This window comes from Rana temporaria, chromosome 9 (assembly GCF_905171775.1).
Source record: "Rana temporaria chromosome 9, aRanTem1.1, whole genome shotgun sequence".
NCBI classification, from domain to species: Eukaryota; Metazoa; Chordata; class Amphibia; order Anura; family Ranidae; genus Rana; species Rana temporaria.
This window is the reverse complement of record NC_053497.1, coordinates 177,672,376-177,689,451: the sequence shown is the minus strand read 5'-3', so window position 1 is coordinate 177,689,451 and position 17,076 is coordinate 177,672,376. Positions and strand designations below refer to the sequence as shown.

The 17,076-nt window shown below is 50.4% G+C and overlaps 1 protein-coding gene across 1 annotated transcript in view; it reads right to left on the bottom strand.

Annotated features, from left to right (window-relative positions):
• Positions 1 to 17,076, bottom strand: part of OCRL (OCRL inositol polyphosphate-5-phosphatase) — a 71,611-nt gene that overhangs the window by 14,988 nt on the left and 39,547 nt on the right. Inside the window, exons 11-15 of the mRNA XM_040325312.1 lie at positions 15,125 to 15,234; positions 11,756 to 11,891; positions 10,201 to 10,311; positions 7,991 to 8,156; positions 5,107 to 5,342 (exon numbers count right to left, since the gene is read on the bottom strand). Of these exons, the coding sequence (XP_040181246.1) occupies positions 5,107 to 5,342; positions 7,991 to 8,156; positions 10,201 to 10,311; positions 11,756 to 11,891; positions 15,125 to 15,234 (759 nt within the window). The remainder of the gene's footprint in view (positions 1 to 5,106; positions 5,343 to 7,990; positions 8,157 to 10,200; positions 10,312 to 11,755; positions 11,892 to 15,124; positions 15,235 to 17,076) is intronic.

The window sequence follows — 17,076 nt, the reverse complement described above, 5'->3', positions numbered from 1 at the left end:
AGAGCTGGGGGGGGTGTCTGTGTAAATCTAAAGGGGTCTAGGGGTGCAGAGTGTTGCTGTGTAATGTAAAAGGGGTCCAGAGGTGCGGTGCTGTGTAATGTAAAGGGGTCCAGAGGTGCGGTGCTGTGTAATGTAAAGGGGTGCAGGGTGCTGTGTAATGTAAAAGGGTTCCAGAGGTGCGGTGCTGTGTAATGTAAAATGAGGTGAGGTTTCTGTGGAGGACAAGACAGAGAGGAGACTTGCAATTAGGGGAACTCCAAAGCCAGGCAGCGCAGCAGCACACTGGGGCATTGCGCCGTCGGCAGTAAAGCACCGCTATTTTAGTGGCACTTTACTGACGTTTTTGCGGCGCTATGTGTGCCTTGCAACACTGGCTGCAATGTCAGGCAGGGCGGCGCATCCCCCCCCCCCCGGCGCACTTGGCTGCCAAACACCACAGCCAGCAAGGAGACGGCTGCTTTGGCAGATGAGGCAAGAAGAATGCAGAGTGTTCACCTCCTGCATTCTTCTTGCCGATGCGTGCCACAAGCAAGTGCTGGGAGGCGAAGGCAGGTGTTCGCTGTGAAAGAAGACGTCTTCTTGCCGACTGTGGTGTTTGGCGGCCGAGTGCACCAAGGGGGGGGGGGGGGGCAATGCAGCCAGTTCCCAATGGGACAAAGGATGTGGAGACAGGTGCTTGCTGTGCCCGTGTGTCCCAAGGAAGGGGGCCTAGGCCTGCATGTCTTTGCCTCCCGTACTATTTCTTTTAAAAGTACATTTTTTTAGGCAGATCCCAGAGATACAAAACAGCAAAGACACATCACATATACAGTCACAGGCAAAAATATTGGCACCCCCGGCATTTCTGTCAGATAATGCATCACTTTGCAGTAGGGCTGTTACGGATTAAAATTTTTGTGTTCGATTTTTATTGATTTATAGACTAATTTCGATTAATTACAACGCACATACATTTTTCGGTTCACCACCATATATAATCCCCACTGTAATATCCACAGACATCTCCCCCCCCCCCACTGTAATATCCACAGACATCTCCCCCCACTGTAATATCCACAGACATCTCCCCCACTGTAATATCCACAGACATCTCCCCCACTGTAATATCCACAGACATCTCCCCCACTGCAATATCCACAGACATCTCCCCCACTGCAATATCCACAGACATCTCCCCCACTGTAATATCCACAGACATCTCCCCCACTGTAATATCCACAGACATCTCCCCCACTGCAATATCCACAGACATCTCCCCCACTGCAATATCCACAGACATCTCCCCCCACTGCAATATCCACAGACATCTCCCCCACTGCAATATCCACAGACATCTCCCCCACTGTAATATCCACAGACATCTCCCCCCCACTGTAATATCCACAGACATCTCCCCCCCTGTAATATCCACAGACATCTCCCCCCCACTGTAATATCCACAGACATCCCCCCACTGTAATATCCACAGACATCTCCCCCCCTGTAATAACCACAGACATCTCCCCCCCACTGTAATATCCACAGACATCTCCCCCCCCACTGTAATATCCCCAGACATCTCCCCCACTGTAATATCCACAGACATCTCCCCCACTGTAATGTCCACAGACATCTCCCCCACTGTAATATCCACAGACATCTCCCCCACTGTAACATCCACAGACATCTCCCCCACTAATATCCACAGACATCTCCCCCACTGTAATATCCACAGACATCTCCCCCACTAATATCCACAGACATCTCCCCCACTAATATCCACAGACATCTCCCCCACTAATATCCACAGACATCTCCCCCACTGTAATATCCACAGACATCTCCCCCACTGTAATATCCACAGACATCTCCCCCACTGTAATATCCACAGACATCTCCCCCACTGTAATATCCACAGACATCTCCCCCCCACTGTAATATCCACAGACATCTCCCCCCCACTGTAATATCCACAGACATCTCCCCCCCACTGTAATATCCACAGACATCTCCCCCACTGTAATATCCACAGACATCTCCCCCCCACTGTAATATCCACAGACACCTCCCCACTGTAATATCCACAGACATCTCCCCCACTAATATCCACAGACATCTCCCCCACTAATATCCACAGACATCTCCCCCACTAATATCCACAGACATCTCCCCCACTGTAATATCCACAGACATCTCCCCCACTAATATCCACAGACATCTCCCCCACTGTAATATCCACAGACATCTCCCCCACTGTAATATCCACAGACATCTCCCCCACTGTAATATCCACAGACATCTCCCCCACTGTAATATCCACAGACATCTCCCCCACTGTAATATCCACAGACATCTCCCCCACTGTAATATCCACAGACATCTCCCCCACTGTAATATCCACAGACATCTCCCCCCCACTGTAATATCCACAGACATCTCCCCCCCACTGTAATATCCACAGACATCTCCCCCCACTGTAATATCCACAGACATCTCCCCACTGTAATATCCACAGACATCTCCCCCACTGTAATATCCACAGACATCTCCCCCCCACTGTAATATCCACAGACATCTCCCCCCCCCACTGTAATATCCACAGACATCTCCCCCCCCACTGTAATATCCACAGACATCTCCCCCACTGTAATATCCACAGACATCTCCCCCACTGTAATATCCACAGACATCTCCCCCACTGTAATATCCACAGACATCTCCCCCACTGTAATATCCACAGACATCTCCCCCACTAATATCCACAGACATCTCCCCCACTAATATCCACAGACATCTCCCCCACTGTAATATCCACAGACATCTCCCCCACTGTAATATCCACAGACATCTCCCCCACTGTAATATCCACAGACATCTCCCCCACTGTAATATCCACAGACATCTCCCCCCCACTGTAATATCCACAGACATCTCCCCCACTGTAATATCCACAGACATCTCCCCCACTGTAATATCCACAGACATCTCCCCCACTGTAATATCCACAGACATCTCCCCCACTGTAATATCCACAGACATCTCCCCCACTGTAATATCCACAGACATCTCCCCCACTGTAATAACCACAGACATCTCCCCTCACTGTAATATCCACAGACATCTCTCCCCACTGTAATATCCACAGACATCTCCCCCACTGTAATATCCACAGACATCTCTCCCCACTGTAATATCCACAGACATCTCCCCCACTGTAATATCCACAGACATTTCCCCCACTGTAATATCCACAGACATCTCCCCCACTGTAATAACCACAGACATCTCCCCTCACTGTAATATCCACAGACATCTCTCCCCACTGTAATATCCACAGACATCTCCCCCACTGTAATATCCACATATCTCCCCCACTGTAATATCCACAGACATCTCCCCCACTGTAATATGGTCCACATTTCCCCACTGTATATGAAGATTAGTGCTTGCTTAGTCTTACCAGAGAAGCCGGCCGAACACGAGCAGTTGAGCCTGGGTGATGACGTCAGCGCGCCGCTCTAGGCTCACCTAGGCCGCCTCCGGGTGGACCAAGATGGCCGCCGCGCCGGGAGCTAGGCCGAAGCCGCGGCCTTTCCTATGGCCGAGGCAGCAGCGGAGCTCCGCGGATCACATGGTGTGCCGATCCGCATATGGTGACCCTGTTCGGATCACGGATCATTTCCGATCCGTTGCATCACTAGTACCGATCAAAAAAAAAAATTCCACAGCCCTACTTTGTAGAGAAAATTGTTGCAATTACAAATGTTTAGGCATTCTTGTGTTTATTGCTTTTTCTTGTATTGGTACGACAAAAAAAAAAGTGGAGAAACAAAAAGCCAAATCTGACACATTCCACGCAAAACTCCAAAAACGGACCGGACAAAATATCTGACAGAAATGCAAGGGTGCCAATATTTTTGGCCATGGCTGTACAAGACATAAACGTTAAACAACAAGGCCCGGATTCTCAAAGACTTACGACGGCATATCTCCAGATACGCCGTTGTAAGTCCAAATGAGCGCCGTCGTATCTATGCGCCTGATTCATAGAATCAGTTACGCATAAATTCGGCCAAGATACGAGCGGCGTAAGTCTCCTACGCCGTCGTATCTTGGGGTGCATATTTACGCTGGCCGCTAGGTGGCGCTTCCGTTGATTTCCACGTCTAATATGTAAATGAGCAAGATACGCCGATTCACGAACGTACGTCCGTCGCAATTAGTTACGCCGTTTACGCAAGACATACGCCGGCGTAAAGATAAAGCTGCTCTCTAGGTGGCGCAGCCCATGCAAGGTATGGACGTCGGAACAAGCGTCTCTTTTTACGTCGTTTACGCAAGTCGTACGTGAATGGGGCTGTGCGTAGATTACGTTCATGTCACAGGCATTGAGCCGGTGACTTGTCCTCAATGTTCCCCTATGGGGGAAGTTCCTCCACTGACTGCGCAGGCGCAAACTTCCCGACGGAAATCCCCGAACCTCGCCCGGCATCCAGGCTCATTCTTTAACATCCCCGTCGATTGGAGGATGTTAAAAAAAGAGCCAGGAGGCCGACTGGCCACTTTCCTCTAAGTCCACGTCGCCCTGGATGCCGGCCGCCGTTCGGGGATTTCCGTCAGCAAGTTTGCACCTGCGCAGTGCTTGAAGGAACTTTCCCGATGGCTGGAACCATCTCAGCGCATCAGTTCGCGCATGCGCTGGAACTTCCGTGATACCTGGAACCAGCACGGCAGATCACCGGCATATCTTAGGGCGTAAATTCGACGTGATACTGAGCATGCGCACTGGGATACGTCCACGGACGGCGCATGCGCCGTTCGCTAGGCGCGTCATTTACGTGGGGGTCACGATTAATTTGCATACAACACGCCCACGACCTGCCTACTTTGAATTGCGCGCGCTTACGCCGGCCCATTTACGCTACGCCGCCGTAACTTAGGACGCAAGTGCTTTGTGAATACTGCACTTGCGTCTCTAAGTTGCGACGGCGTGTCGTAAATAAGATACGCTACGCCCGCACAAAGTTACGCCGCCCTACGGGAATCTGGGCCCTAGAGTCTAAAGTTTTTTAAAGCAAGAAATATTTCTCTACAAGCCTCCACCACCAGGGGGCAGACGACTCTCACCAGATCGATGAGTTTGGTGACCGGGATCTCCCGGATGGGCCTCTTCATCCGGCACAAGGCCTCCAGAGACGTGCCGAAGGCGCTGACCAGGTAGCTCCCGGTGATGGTCAGGAAGTAATCTTTGCCGCGGTCCAGGTGAAGGACCAGGATGTCCTCGATGGTGTCCTGACTCGAGTTCAGCAGCGTGACGGAGTCTTTGCTGACGTAAACTTCCAGACTGATCTCCACCGACTCATCTGAGGCCAGGAAAAAGGGATTGTGAAATGAAAGCCAGGAATGCCAGATATCCATAAATAGGAACAGTTCAAACACATTCATGAAAAGGCAAAACAGAGCCACACCGATTGGCTGAGAAAATGCGGCTCAAGCAGTTCAGCGTTTTCGTAAACGGCAACACCAGCCAACAAGTTAACGTGTCTCTTAAAGTGGTTGTAAACCTCACACATGAAATATGAACTAAGCACATCCCTCTACAGCAGGGGGTCTCAAACTGGCGGCCCTCCAGCTGTTGCGAAACTACAAGTCCCATCATGCCTCTGCCTGTGGGAGTCATGCTTTTATCTGTCAGCCTTGCAATGCCTCATGGGACTTGTAGTTTCACAACAGCTGGAGGACCGCTAGTATGAGACCACTTGCTCTATAGTGTGTACTTGTCTCAATCCAGAGCACCAAGTGTAATTTCTGTCTGCTGCCTACTTCCTCTGCTATCAACACAAGTCACTTATGACAAGTTTTCCTGACACCAAGAGGTAAAAAGGTGACAGGGGAGTGATCTCCAGCACACATCCTGTGATTGACAGCCTTAGCTCTGTTCCTGTGTGAAGGGGAGGTGTGTCCTTTCCCTCCAATCAGCTATCAGAGCTCTCTTCACAGAGCTCTGCAGAGTGTAACATCAGTTCTCCGCCCCTTTTTTTTCTGACAGCTCAGACAAGCTGTGTGAAGGGGAGGTGTGTCCTTTCCCTCTGACAGCTCAGACCAGCTGTGTGAAGGGGAGGTGTGTCCTTTCCCTCCAATCAGCTCTCAGAGCTCTCTTTGGGGAGCTCTGCAGAGTGTAACATCAGTTCTCCGCCCCTTTTTTTTTTTGACAGCTCAGACAAGCTGTGTGAAGGGGAGGTGTGTCCTTTCCCTCCAATCAGCTCTCAGAGCTCTCCTCACTGAGCCCTGCAGACTAACGTCAGCTTTCCGCCCCTTTTTTCCTGACAGCTCAGGTGTACAACCACTTTATCCACTTGCCGACCAGCCGTTGTCGTTATACGGCGGCAGGCCGGCACGTTCCTGCAAACTGCCATAGACGTACGTCGGCACCTTTAAGGAGCCGTAGCAGAAGCGCGCACCTGCCGCACGGCGGGGACACGATGTGCGTATCCGGCGGCCACGATGTTCGCTGGCCGTCCGTGATCGTGGGTGCGAGAGCCAGAACGGGGATCTGTCAATGTAAACCGACAGATCTGACAGGGGAGTTACAGAGAGATCTGCTGTTCATAGTAATTAGGAACAGCGATCTCTCTCCTCCTTCAGCCAGCCCGGCCCCCCATACAGTTAGAAACACCTCCCTAGGGAACACACTTAACCCCTTGATCGCCCCCTAGTGTTAACCCCTCCCCTGCCAGTGACATTTATACAGTAATCAGTGGCTATTTTTTAGCTCTAATCGCTGTATAAATGTCACTGGTCCCAAAAAAGTGTCCAAAGTCTCTGATGTGTCCGCCGCAATGTTGCAGTCCCGCTAAAAATCGCAGATCACTGCAAATACTAGTAAAAATAAAAATTCCATAAAACTATCCCCCATTTTCTAGACTCTATAACTTTTGCGCAAACCAATCAATATACACTTATTGCAGGGACCCCCCCCCCCCCATGCACCCGGCACCCCTGGGTGGCGCAGTGTGAAAAGAGGACCCTGTGTCTCCCAGTCGCTCCCCCGGTGTCTGAACTCTTCAACTGTTGCGGAGATCTGTGCCCGGGGGAGCTGCAGGGGGGAAAGATCGGATGGGGAGCCTAGGGCACATGACCTCCCTGCCCCCTCTAGTCACTCTGAATACTTCAACTGTTGTAGAGATCTGGCACCGGGGGGAGCGGCAGGGGAAAAAGATCGGATGGGGCGCCTATGGCACATGAACCCCCCCCTGCAGTTATATCATCGTCTACCTTGGGCCCCCTGGGTGGTGCAGTGCGAAAAGCGGGCACTGTGTCTCCCCGTCGCTCTCCCGGTGTCTGAACTTCTTCAACTGTTGGAGATCTGGCACCAGGGGAGCGGCAGGGGCAAAAGATTGGATGAGGCACCTGGGCCACATGACCCCCTGCCCCCCTCTCGTCGCTGTGAACTCATCAACTGTTGTGGAGATCTGGCACCGGGGAGCGGCAGGGGCAATAAATCGGATCGGGCGCCTGGAGCACATGACCCCCCTAACCCCCCCTCTGGTTTAAGCTCTGATATCTGCCATGCATGCCACCCTGCAGTTATATCATCGTCTACATTGGGCCCCCTGGATGGTGCAGTGCGAAAAGAGGGCTCTGTGTCTCCTCGTTGCTCCCACAGTGTCTGAACTCTTCAACTGTTAAGGAGATCTGGCACTGGGGGAGCGTCAGGGAGAAAAGATCAGATGAGGCGCCTGGGGCACATAACCCCCCTGCCCCCCGCTAGTTGCTCTGAACCCTTCAACTGTTGTGGAGATCTGGCACCGGGGAAGCTGCAGGAAGGGAAGTTTGGATATGGCGCCCAGGGCACTTTAACCCCCTGCCCACCCCACTCGAGTTTCATCCCTGATATCTGCCATGCATGCCACCCGTGCAGTTATATCATAATCTATCGCCAATCATTCTATCAGCACCAAACTGTGGAATGAAACATTATAAACGCCCATGCCACAATACAGCGACTTACTTGGCTCCAGATAGCCCTCGCAGGGCTCGGCTCGCAGCCAGGGCTTACAGTACTGAGTGTCGTTCAGTTTTGGGATGAAGGAGAAGTGACAAGTAACCTGCCCGTCGTTCTGGATGTGGAATTTTTCGATCTGCAGCTGCCGGAACCTCACCCGTTCAAAAGTGAACTGTGGAATGAAGCAGAGACAATAAAACACGAGTCACTGCAAGTTCTACACAGAAAAGAGCCGCCAACTCCTGGCCAATAATCAGGGAGTTATAGTGATCACTTTTCTACCCGGGTACGTTTAGGCCTGGTTCACACCTATGCATTTTTAGGTTTGCAGAGAAGCACTACAGTCCATTGTAAAGGTTACTAAACCCTCTTTTTTTTTTTAAACTATGCAGTTGATTTTGCACAGTGTCCCCCCCCCCGACCCTCCTCTTCTGGGGTCCCTCATCGGCGTTCCAGGCTCCTCCTCTTCTCGAGTGCCCCATCAGAGAAGCGCTCTCCTTCAGGACACCCGTGCGGGCGCTCTCACGAGTCCTGCTTCTGCGTCTATTGACACAGAAAGCAAGACTTGGCCCCACCCCCACGTCTTTGATTGACAGCTGCGGGAGCCAATGGCTGCACTGCTATCAATCTATCTAATCAGCACCTGAGACACCAGCTAGAGCTGGTGTGCTTTTCCCCGGGGAGAAAAACACCGGGTTCAGGTGAGTAAAAACGGGGGCACTGGAGCATGACAGAAGGTTTTTCACCTAAATGCATTAAAGCGGCGTTCCGCCGAAAAAAAATAAATAATTAAAGTCAGCAGCTACACATTTGGCAGCTGCTGAGTCATCAAACGCAGCCACTGTGCCCATCAAACGCAGCCACTGTGCCCATCAAACGCAGCCACTGTGCCCATCAAACGCAGCCACTGTGCCCATCAATTGTCGCCACTGTGCCCACAATTTCCGCCAGATTGCTCCCCATCAATTGCCGCCACTGTGCCCATCATTTGCCGTCACTGTGCCCATCAAACGCAGCCACTGTGCCATCAAACGCAGCCACTGTGCCATCAAACGCAGCCACTGTGCCATCAAACGCAGCCACTGTGCCATCAAACGCAGCCACTGTGCCATCAAACGCAGCCACTGTGCCATCAAACGCAGCCACTGTGCCCATCAAACGCAGCCACTGTGCCCATCAAACGCAGCCACTGTGCCCATCAAACGCAGCCACTGTGCCCATCAATTGTCGCCACTGTGCCCACAATTTCCGCCAGTTTGCCCCCTAAAAAAACGCCAAATTTCTCGGGTCAACCATCCTCCCTCCACGCTCGATTGTCTTCTCCCGAGTCCCGCCCTCAATGTCGCTTCAGCCAATAAGGTTACCGGTAACCAGACCCGGTGAACCTGATTGGCTGAGACGCGTCAGTTTCAACCAGGGAACGCACAGCATGTGCGTCCCCTGGTTAACTATTTAGAAGCCGATTAGAGCCAACAGGCTGTAATCGGGAAGCCTATCCAAAACCAACACACTGCTGTTATTCAGATGGCCGGCGATCAGAATAGAGGGCGGCAGCGGCGCCAATACATAAGATTCATACAATGCATGAATCTATGTATTGTAGACCTGAGTGACGGTGCAGGGAAGAGAGGAGGAAGCGCTCCTGCGCCAACTATGGACTGACCGCCGCTATCTTCGGTAAGGGAATCAGGAAGTGAAGTCTTGTGGCTTCGCCTCCTGGTTCCCTACTGCGCATGCGCGAGTCACGCTGCGCATTCCCACTGGTCCCTGCTGTCTTCTGGGACCTGTGTGTCTCCCAGAAGACAAGGGGGGGGGGGGAGTAGGTGCTGGATGTGGCGTAGGTCACCGCAGTGATCTCTCCCCGGAAGTGGGTGCAAATACCTGTATTAGACAGGTATCTGCTCCCTCCTTCCCCCTGAAAGGTGCCTAATGTGACACCGGGGGGGGGGGGACAAAAAGCGGAAGTTCTATTTTTGGGTGGAGCTCCACTTTAAACCGCTAAGGCAACTCCTGGAGCTCTTTCATTGCAGAGGAGCCAAGTCAGGTTTCCTGTCCGGCAGGTGTGCCCTCATCACAAGACCAGCTGAACAGAACTACAAATCTTTCAGCAAAGCATAAAATATTTTCCTTTCTTTCTACGCATTTCAGCCCTTTATTCATTATATCCGTCGGCCTGAAGTTCAGTTTGCACAGATGACACGACGGCACACACTCACTTCTCGTCTGCTCAGGTTTAAGGAAGGAAGGAAATCATTTTCCATTCTGTCCATCATCCGCACGATTTCTTCAAACGCCTTCCGGTATCGCCGCTCATCGACCACTTTCACCTGGAAAGGTACCAAAATTCGCAGCGGTCAGGAAACTGGAACTGAGGAAAGGATGAGCTCAGCATTTTCAATGTATTTGGGGGGGAGCTAAACAATTATGCAGCAATTTGTTGATGAGGGATGAGAAGGAACAAGATAAATGTGCGTCAAGGAAAGAAAAATAAACAAGAAACTACAAAAAAACACAGAGCGGATATCTGCAAAACAGAGACGTACTGTGACCTACCTGGGGCTCGGGGGTACATACACCCCCCCCCCCCTTAGGCTATACATGATACAACCTGACTGTACAATCTTTTAGGTCCATCAAAATATACACTATATTACCAGCTTTTAGACAATCCCTGAAAACACTCCTCTTCGAAGAAGCCTATCCTACCCACACCAACAAATGTACTTTTATTTTCTCCATCAGATCATTCCCCACAGTTATTACCTTTTGTGTATACTTGACCAGTGACAGGTGCTCATAAGGGACGCACCCCCCTAATCCATGGCCCAGCCCCTAATCTCCATGCAGGGTGCCGGATGCATGGATTCCAGGGGGGGCCTTCGTTTTTAAGCACATGATTAGAGCCTGAAGCTCTAATTGTCTTCAAAAAGGGTGGGCTTGGGGCGCAGAGCACTGAGCCCCGAGCCCACCCACTTGTGTGACATTAGCAAATTATTATTAACTATTGTCTTCCTGCTTCTCCTCCTTTCCAATCAGGGAGCAGGCCTCCCTTAGGACTCCGTCAATCGGGTCTTAGGACTCCCTGTCAATCGGGTCAACCAGACCCCCCCCCCCCTTTTGACCCGATTGACATGGGGTCCCAAGACCCGATTGACCGGGGGGGTCCCAAGACCCGATTGACCGGGGGGTCCCAAGACCCGATTGACCGGGGGGGTCCCAAGACCCGATTAACCGGGGGGGTCCCAAGACCCGATTAACCGGGGGGGTCCCAAGACCCGATTAACCGGGGGGGGTCCCAAGACCCGATTAACCGGGGGATCCCAAGACCCGATTAACCGGGGGATCCCAAAACCCGATTGACCGGGGGATCTCAAAACCCGATTGACCGGGGGATCCCAAAACCTGATTGACCGGGGGAACCCAAAACCCGATTGACCGGGGGATCCCAAAACCTGATTGACCGGGGGATCCCAAAACCTGATTGACCGGGGGAATCCCAAAACCCGATTGACCGGGATTCCCAAGACCCGATTGACAGGGAGGAGCAGCAGGAGGGGGAAGCCGCGACCTGGATGGGGTAAGTGCAGGGCTGGCAGGAAGCCATGGAGTGGGCCCCCCAAAAAAATTGAGCACCTGCCTGCCACTGTACTTGACCCTCCCTCCTTAGATTGTTGTAAAGCGCTGAGCAAACTGTTGGGGCTAAATAAATCCTGTATAATAATGTATAACCTTAGTGTTCATTGCCAGGCAGTTAATATTGATGGTGCTTACCCCAATGCTGAAGAGAGAACTGACAGGCTTGTGGTCGCTGGTTTTCAGCTCCATGTGGCTGAGGTATCTTAGCTGTTTAATGCTACTTCCTCTCCATAGAACGCGGTCACACCAGGCTGGCACACGGCACTTGCCACTGGGGGGGGGGGGTGTCATAAAAAAAAAATATATATATATATTACTTACTTTGTTATAGGATGCATTAAGGTGAAAAAACACACATAAAAAAGAAAATTGCAAAGAAAAAGTTCATATATTCACAGAGTTGAGGATTTGTTAAAGTAGCTCTAAAGCTTTTTTTTTTTTTCTTAATTCATTAAGGTAAAAAAAAAAAAAACTTTTGTAATGAGCATCCCCCTCCAGTGCCCCCCTTTTCCTTATCTGAGCCCAATCTCGATCCAGTGCTGTGCACAAGAGCAGCTGCTCTCTCCATCCTCACACGGCAGATTGAGAGCAGCGGGGGAGCCATTGGCTTCTGCTGCTGTTAATCCAATCCTGAGGCTCTAATAGGCTTAAAAAAAAAAAAAAAAAAGGATGGGCCCGGGGCACAGAGCACTGCACCCTGAGCCCACCTAGTTGTGTGACAATAACGATAAAATATTCGCTACTGTATTCCTGATTCTCCTCCTGGCCAATCAGAAAGCGGGTCCTGAGACCCCGTCCCCTGATTGGCCCGAGAGGAGAAGCGATCCTATTGACCGCCTAAGAGGAGGGAGGGAGGGGATGCATGGCAGAAGCCGCGGTGATGCAGAGGAGGAGGAGAGCAAGGGGAACACGCCGCCAGTGCAGGGCTGGTTAATCGACTGAGCGACCGCGAGGGGTGCATGCAAGTGACCCGAGGGGTTTGCAAGTGATCCCGAGACCCGTCACCTGATTGGCCAGGAGGAGAAGCGATCGTATTGGCCACCTAGGAGGAGGAGACGCAGGGGAAGCCGTCGGCCGCAGGGAGCGCTGCCCACGACCTAGATTGGGTCAGTGCGGGGCTGGTGGTTGACTGAGCGACCGGGGGGGGGGGGGGGGCTGGGGGGGGGGGGGCGGGATAGCTGTGGGTGCATTGTTTGCTGCCCCCCAAAAGATATACCACCAGCCGCAACTGACCACTATGAGCTGCTGCTAGGTGGTTAGCTTGCAGGCGTGCTCCTGTGTGATACAGTCGGTGGCCATAGACGTCGATTGTATAAACTCGGCCCTGCCCCCGCCCCCCCCGGCGTGCCGCGTCATTGATTTGATTGACAGCAACGGGAGCCAATGGCTGCTCTGCTATCAATCATCCAATGAAGAGCCAACTAGCGCTCGGCGAAAGCAACACGGGATTGCGCCTAAGAAGATTCAGGTCTCAGGTAAGTAAAACCCCTTTAATATTTTTTTTAACCACTTAACTCCCACACCATATTGCTGGTCAAAGACCAGGCCACTTTTTGCGATTCGGCACTGCGTCGCTTTAACTGACAATGGCGCGGTCGTGCGACGTGGCTGCCAAACAAAATTGGCGTCCTTTTTTTCCCACAAATAGAGCTTTCTTTTGGTGGTATTTGATCACCTTTTTGAAAAAAATAAATATTTTTTACTTTTTGCTATAATAAATATCCCCAAAAAATATATAAAAACAAATTTTTCCTCAGTTTAGGCCGATACGTATTCTTCTACCTATTTTTCATAAAAAAAAGAGCAATAAGCGTTTATTGATTGGTTTGCGCAAAAGTTATAGTGTTTACAAAATAGGGGGTAGTTTTATGGCATTTTTCTTAATATTATTTTTTTTTTACTAGTAATGGTGGCGATCAGCAATTTTTATCGGTACTGCGACATTATGGCGGACACTTCGGACACATTTTTGGGACCATTGGCTTTTTTATAGCGATCAGTGCTATAAAAATGCATTGGATTACTATAAAAATGCCACTGGCAGGGAAGGGGTTAAGTATGTTCCCTGGGTGTGTTCTAACTGAAGGGGGGGGGGGGGGGGGGACTGACTAGGGGAAATGACTGATCGCTGTTCATACATTGTATGAACAGTTGATCCATCATTTCTCCCCCTGACAGGACCGGGAGCTGTCTGTGTAAACACACAGCTCCCGGTTCTCGCTCTGTAACGAGCGATCGCGGGTGCTCAGGGGTGATTGCGCCCGCCGGGCACGCTCTCCCTATTGCCTGCTCGGCGAAATGACGTATAGCCAGGGCTGGACTGGGACAAAAATTTGGCCCTGGACTTCATCAAGACTGGCCCACTTTGACAGGTCTCTCCCATGGCGGCCGGACAACTCCCGCACCCCCCCCCCCCTGGCCACCCAAGCCCCCTCTCCCCCTTCACTAGCCACTAGCCATTCTACTTTATTAGAACGGCTGGTACTGGTACTCTTATAGGCAGTACCAGTGGGGAAGCTAGACATTATTTCACCCGGGGCAAAGAATCAGTTCGGTGCCCCCCCCTTATGGGACAAGATTAGGCAGAAATGAGAAACTCCCAGGCCATAGCTGTTGAGTCTGCTGTCTTTCCCCTCCCCCATGCTCCTCTGTCGTCCCCCCTGCTCCTCCCCCTGCTTCTTTGTCCTCCCAGGTGAGCGCTGCGGGAAGGGAGAGACAGAGAGGCGGAGGTCCGCTGTCACTGAAGCCGGCCCACTGAGCCATCGGCCCACCGGGAAACTCCCGGTAGTCCCAATGGCCAGTCCATCCCTGCGTATAGCTACGTGATCTCGCCCAGCAGAGCCAACCTGCCGCCGTATAACTGCGGCGGCTGGTCGGCAAGCAGTTGATCAGGACTGAATTGGAGAGTCGGAAACATTTGCTGTGGTTCTCCTCGGATGTACAGGAAATATGCACCAGCCAGGCCTGGAAAGGAAAATCGCGAATGCCGCCAGGATTTCATTTTCACGGCTGAATTTTCACCACGCCGCGTGTCGGCGAGCTCTCGTTCCAAGTGTGCTATTTTAACAACGGTAGCAGAACTGGTGGTGAAAATAGATGCAGATGTAAGTCGCCTGACAAGCAGACATTACAGATGCCAAAGAACATAAAACTTTTAGTGTAATAAAATTCTCAGAAAAGATGGTGCGCCCGCCGCCTCCTACATGAATGGCGCCTTTCTTCTTTCCTCAAGTGGCATCCAGCAGAAGCAACATTTCATAGAAGCCTTTCTGCAGGAAATGTCACGCCAACTTAATGTAAAAAATACACACGAGCCGCCTCCATCATGTGACATTTCCGGCTATGAAAACATTTATTATGGAGTATAAAGAGCGATCGGCAACGGCACTCAACCCGGGAGCGTTTATAAAAAAAAGCGTGACCGATCGATTTCGCAGTGCAAGTGAAAGAAGCTCTGCAAAGAAAATAATTCTCGTTACCCTCAACCAGTGTGACTCGGTTTACCTCGAATCCCAGCCGTCGGTCTTGGGGTCATATTTGTACGTTGGGATGAAAGTGATCAGACCTTCTGTGAAATCTGCAAAGACGTTTTTAAGCTCCCTCTGGATGTTAAGCTGCAGGAAATGAGAAAAGACACGGATAAAACGGCGGGCAAAGTCAGGTGGGCTTAACCACGTATGGACCGACATTTGATGTTTACAAGTTTAAATACTTAGAACCTCCGAACATTATTAGGTAGATTCAGGTACGGACGCGTAACTTTACGTCGGCGTAGCCTGAATCGGTGGGTCTAAGGGCGCCTAATTCAAATGTGTTGGAGGGGGGGGGCGTGTTTTATGGTAATGAGGCTTGACCTCACGTTTTTGCAGGTTTTTTTTTACTGCGCATGCGCCGGGAGACTACATTTCCCAGTGTGCATTGCGGCTAAGTACGCCGCACGGGCCTATTGATTTTGACGTGGACGTAAACGACGTAAGTCCCGATTCACGGACAACTTACGCAAACGACGTAAAAATTAAAAATTTTGACGGGGGAACGGCGGCCATACTTGACATTACTATTCCACTAGGGCCTAGCTCTAACTTTACACAGCCTATCTCTTACGTAAACGGCGTAAAAGTCCTGCGTCGGCCGGGCTTACGTTCGTGAATCGGTGTATCTCCTCATTTACATATTCTGCGCCGACCGCAATGGAAGCGCCACCTAGCGGCCATCCAAAATATTGCAATCTAAGATAGGACGGCGCAAGCCATCGTATCTTAGATATGTTTAAGCGTATCTCTGTTTGAGAATACACTTAAACATAAGTCGGCGTAGATTCTGAGATAGGTCGGCTTATCTACTGAGCTGGCCTAACTCTTACTGAATACACACACACACACACATACACATATATATATATATATATATATATATATATATATATATATATATATATATATATATATATATATGATTCAGTAAGAGTATATATATATATATATATATATATATATATATATATATTTTAGCAGAGAGCCTAGAGAATAATAGGATTTTTGAACTCACCGTAAAATCCATTTCTCCGAGTTCATGGACGGACACAGCAGCCTTTGACCTTAGGGTTATACTCGCTTCCTTAAGGTCAAAGGCTGCTGTGTCCGTCCATGAACGTAAGAGAAAAAATGGCGGTCAACATTTTATGTTCCCCTGTATCTGCGCAGTGGTCTTTTAACCACTTAAGGACCGCCTCCTGCAGATAAACGTTGGCAGAATGGCACGGCTGGGCACAAGCACATACAGGTACGTCCTCTTTAGGTGCCCAGCCGTGGGTCGCGGACCCGGTCCGAAGCTCCGTGACCGCGGGACCCGCAGACCCGATCGCCGCTGGAGTCCCGCGATCGGTCCCCGGAGCTGAAGAACGGGGAGAGCTGTGTGTAAACACGGCTTCCCCGTTCTTCACTGTGGCGCCGTCATTGATCGTCTGTTCCCCGATATAGGGAAAGGTGATCAATGACATAACACGTCCTGCCCCGCCCCCTACAGTTAGAAACACAGATTAGGTCACACATAACCCCATCAGCGCCCCCTTGTGGTTAACTCCCAACCTGCAATTGTCATTTTCACAGTAATCAGTGCATTTTAAATGCATTTTTTTGCTGTGAAAATGACAATGGTCCCAAAAATGTGTCAAAATTGTTCGATGTGTCCGCCATAATGTCACAGTCACAAAAAAAAAAAAAACGCTGATCGCCGCCATTAGTACTAAAAAAAAAAAATAATAAAAATGCAATAAAACCGTCTCTTATTTTGTAAATTTATAAACCAAATCGATAAACGCTTATTGCGTGTTTTTTTTTACCAAAAATAGGTAGAAGAATACGTATCGGCCTAAACTGAGGAAAAAAAAATGTTTTTTTTTTTTAATATATTTTTGGGGATATTTATTATAGCAAAAAGTAAAAAATATTGCATTG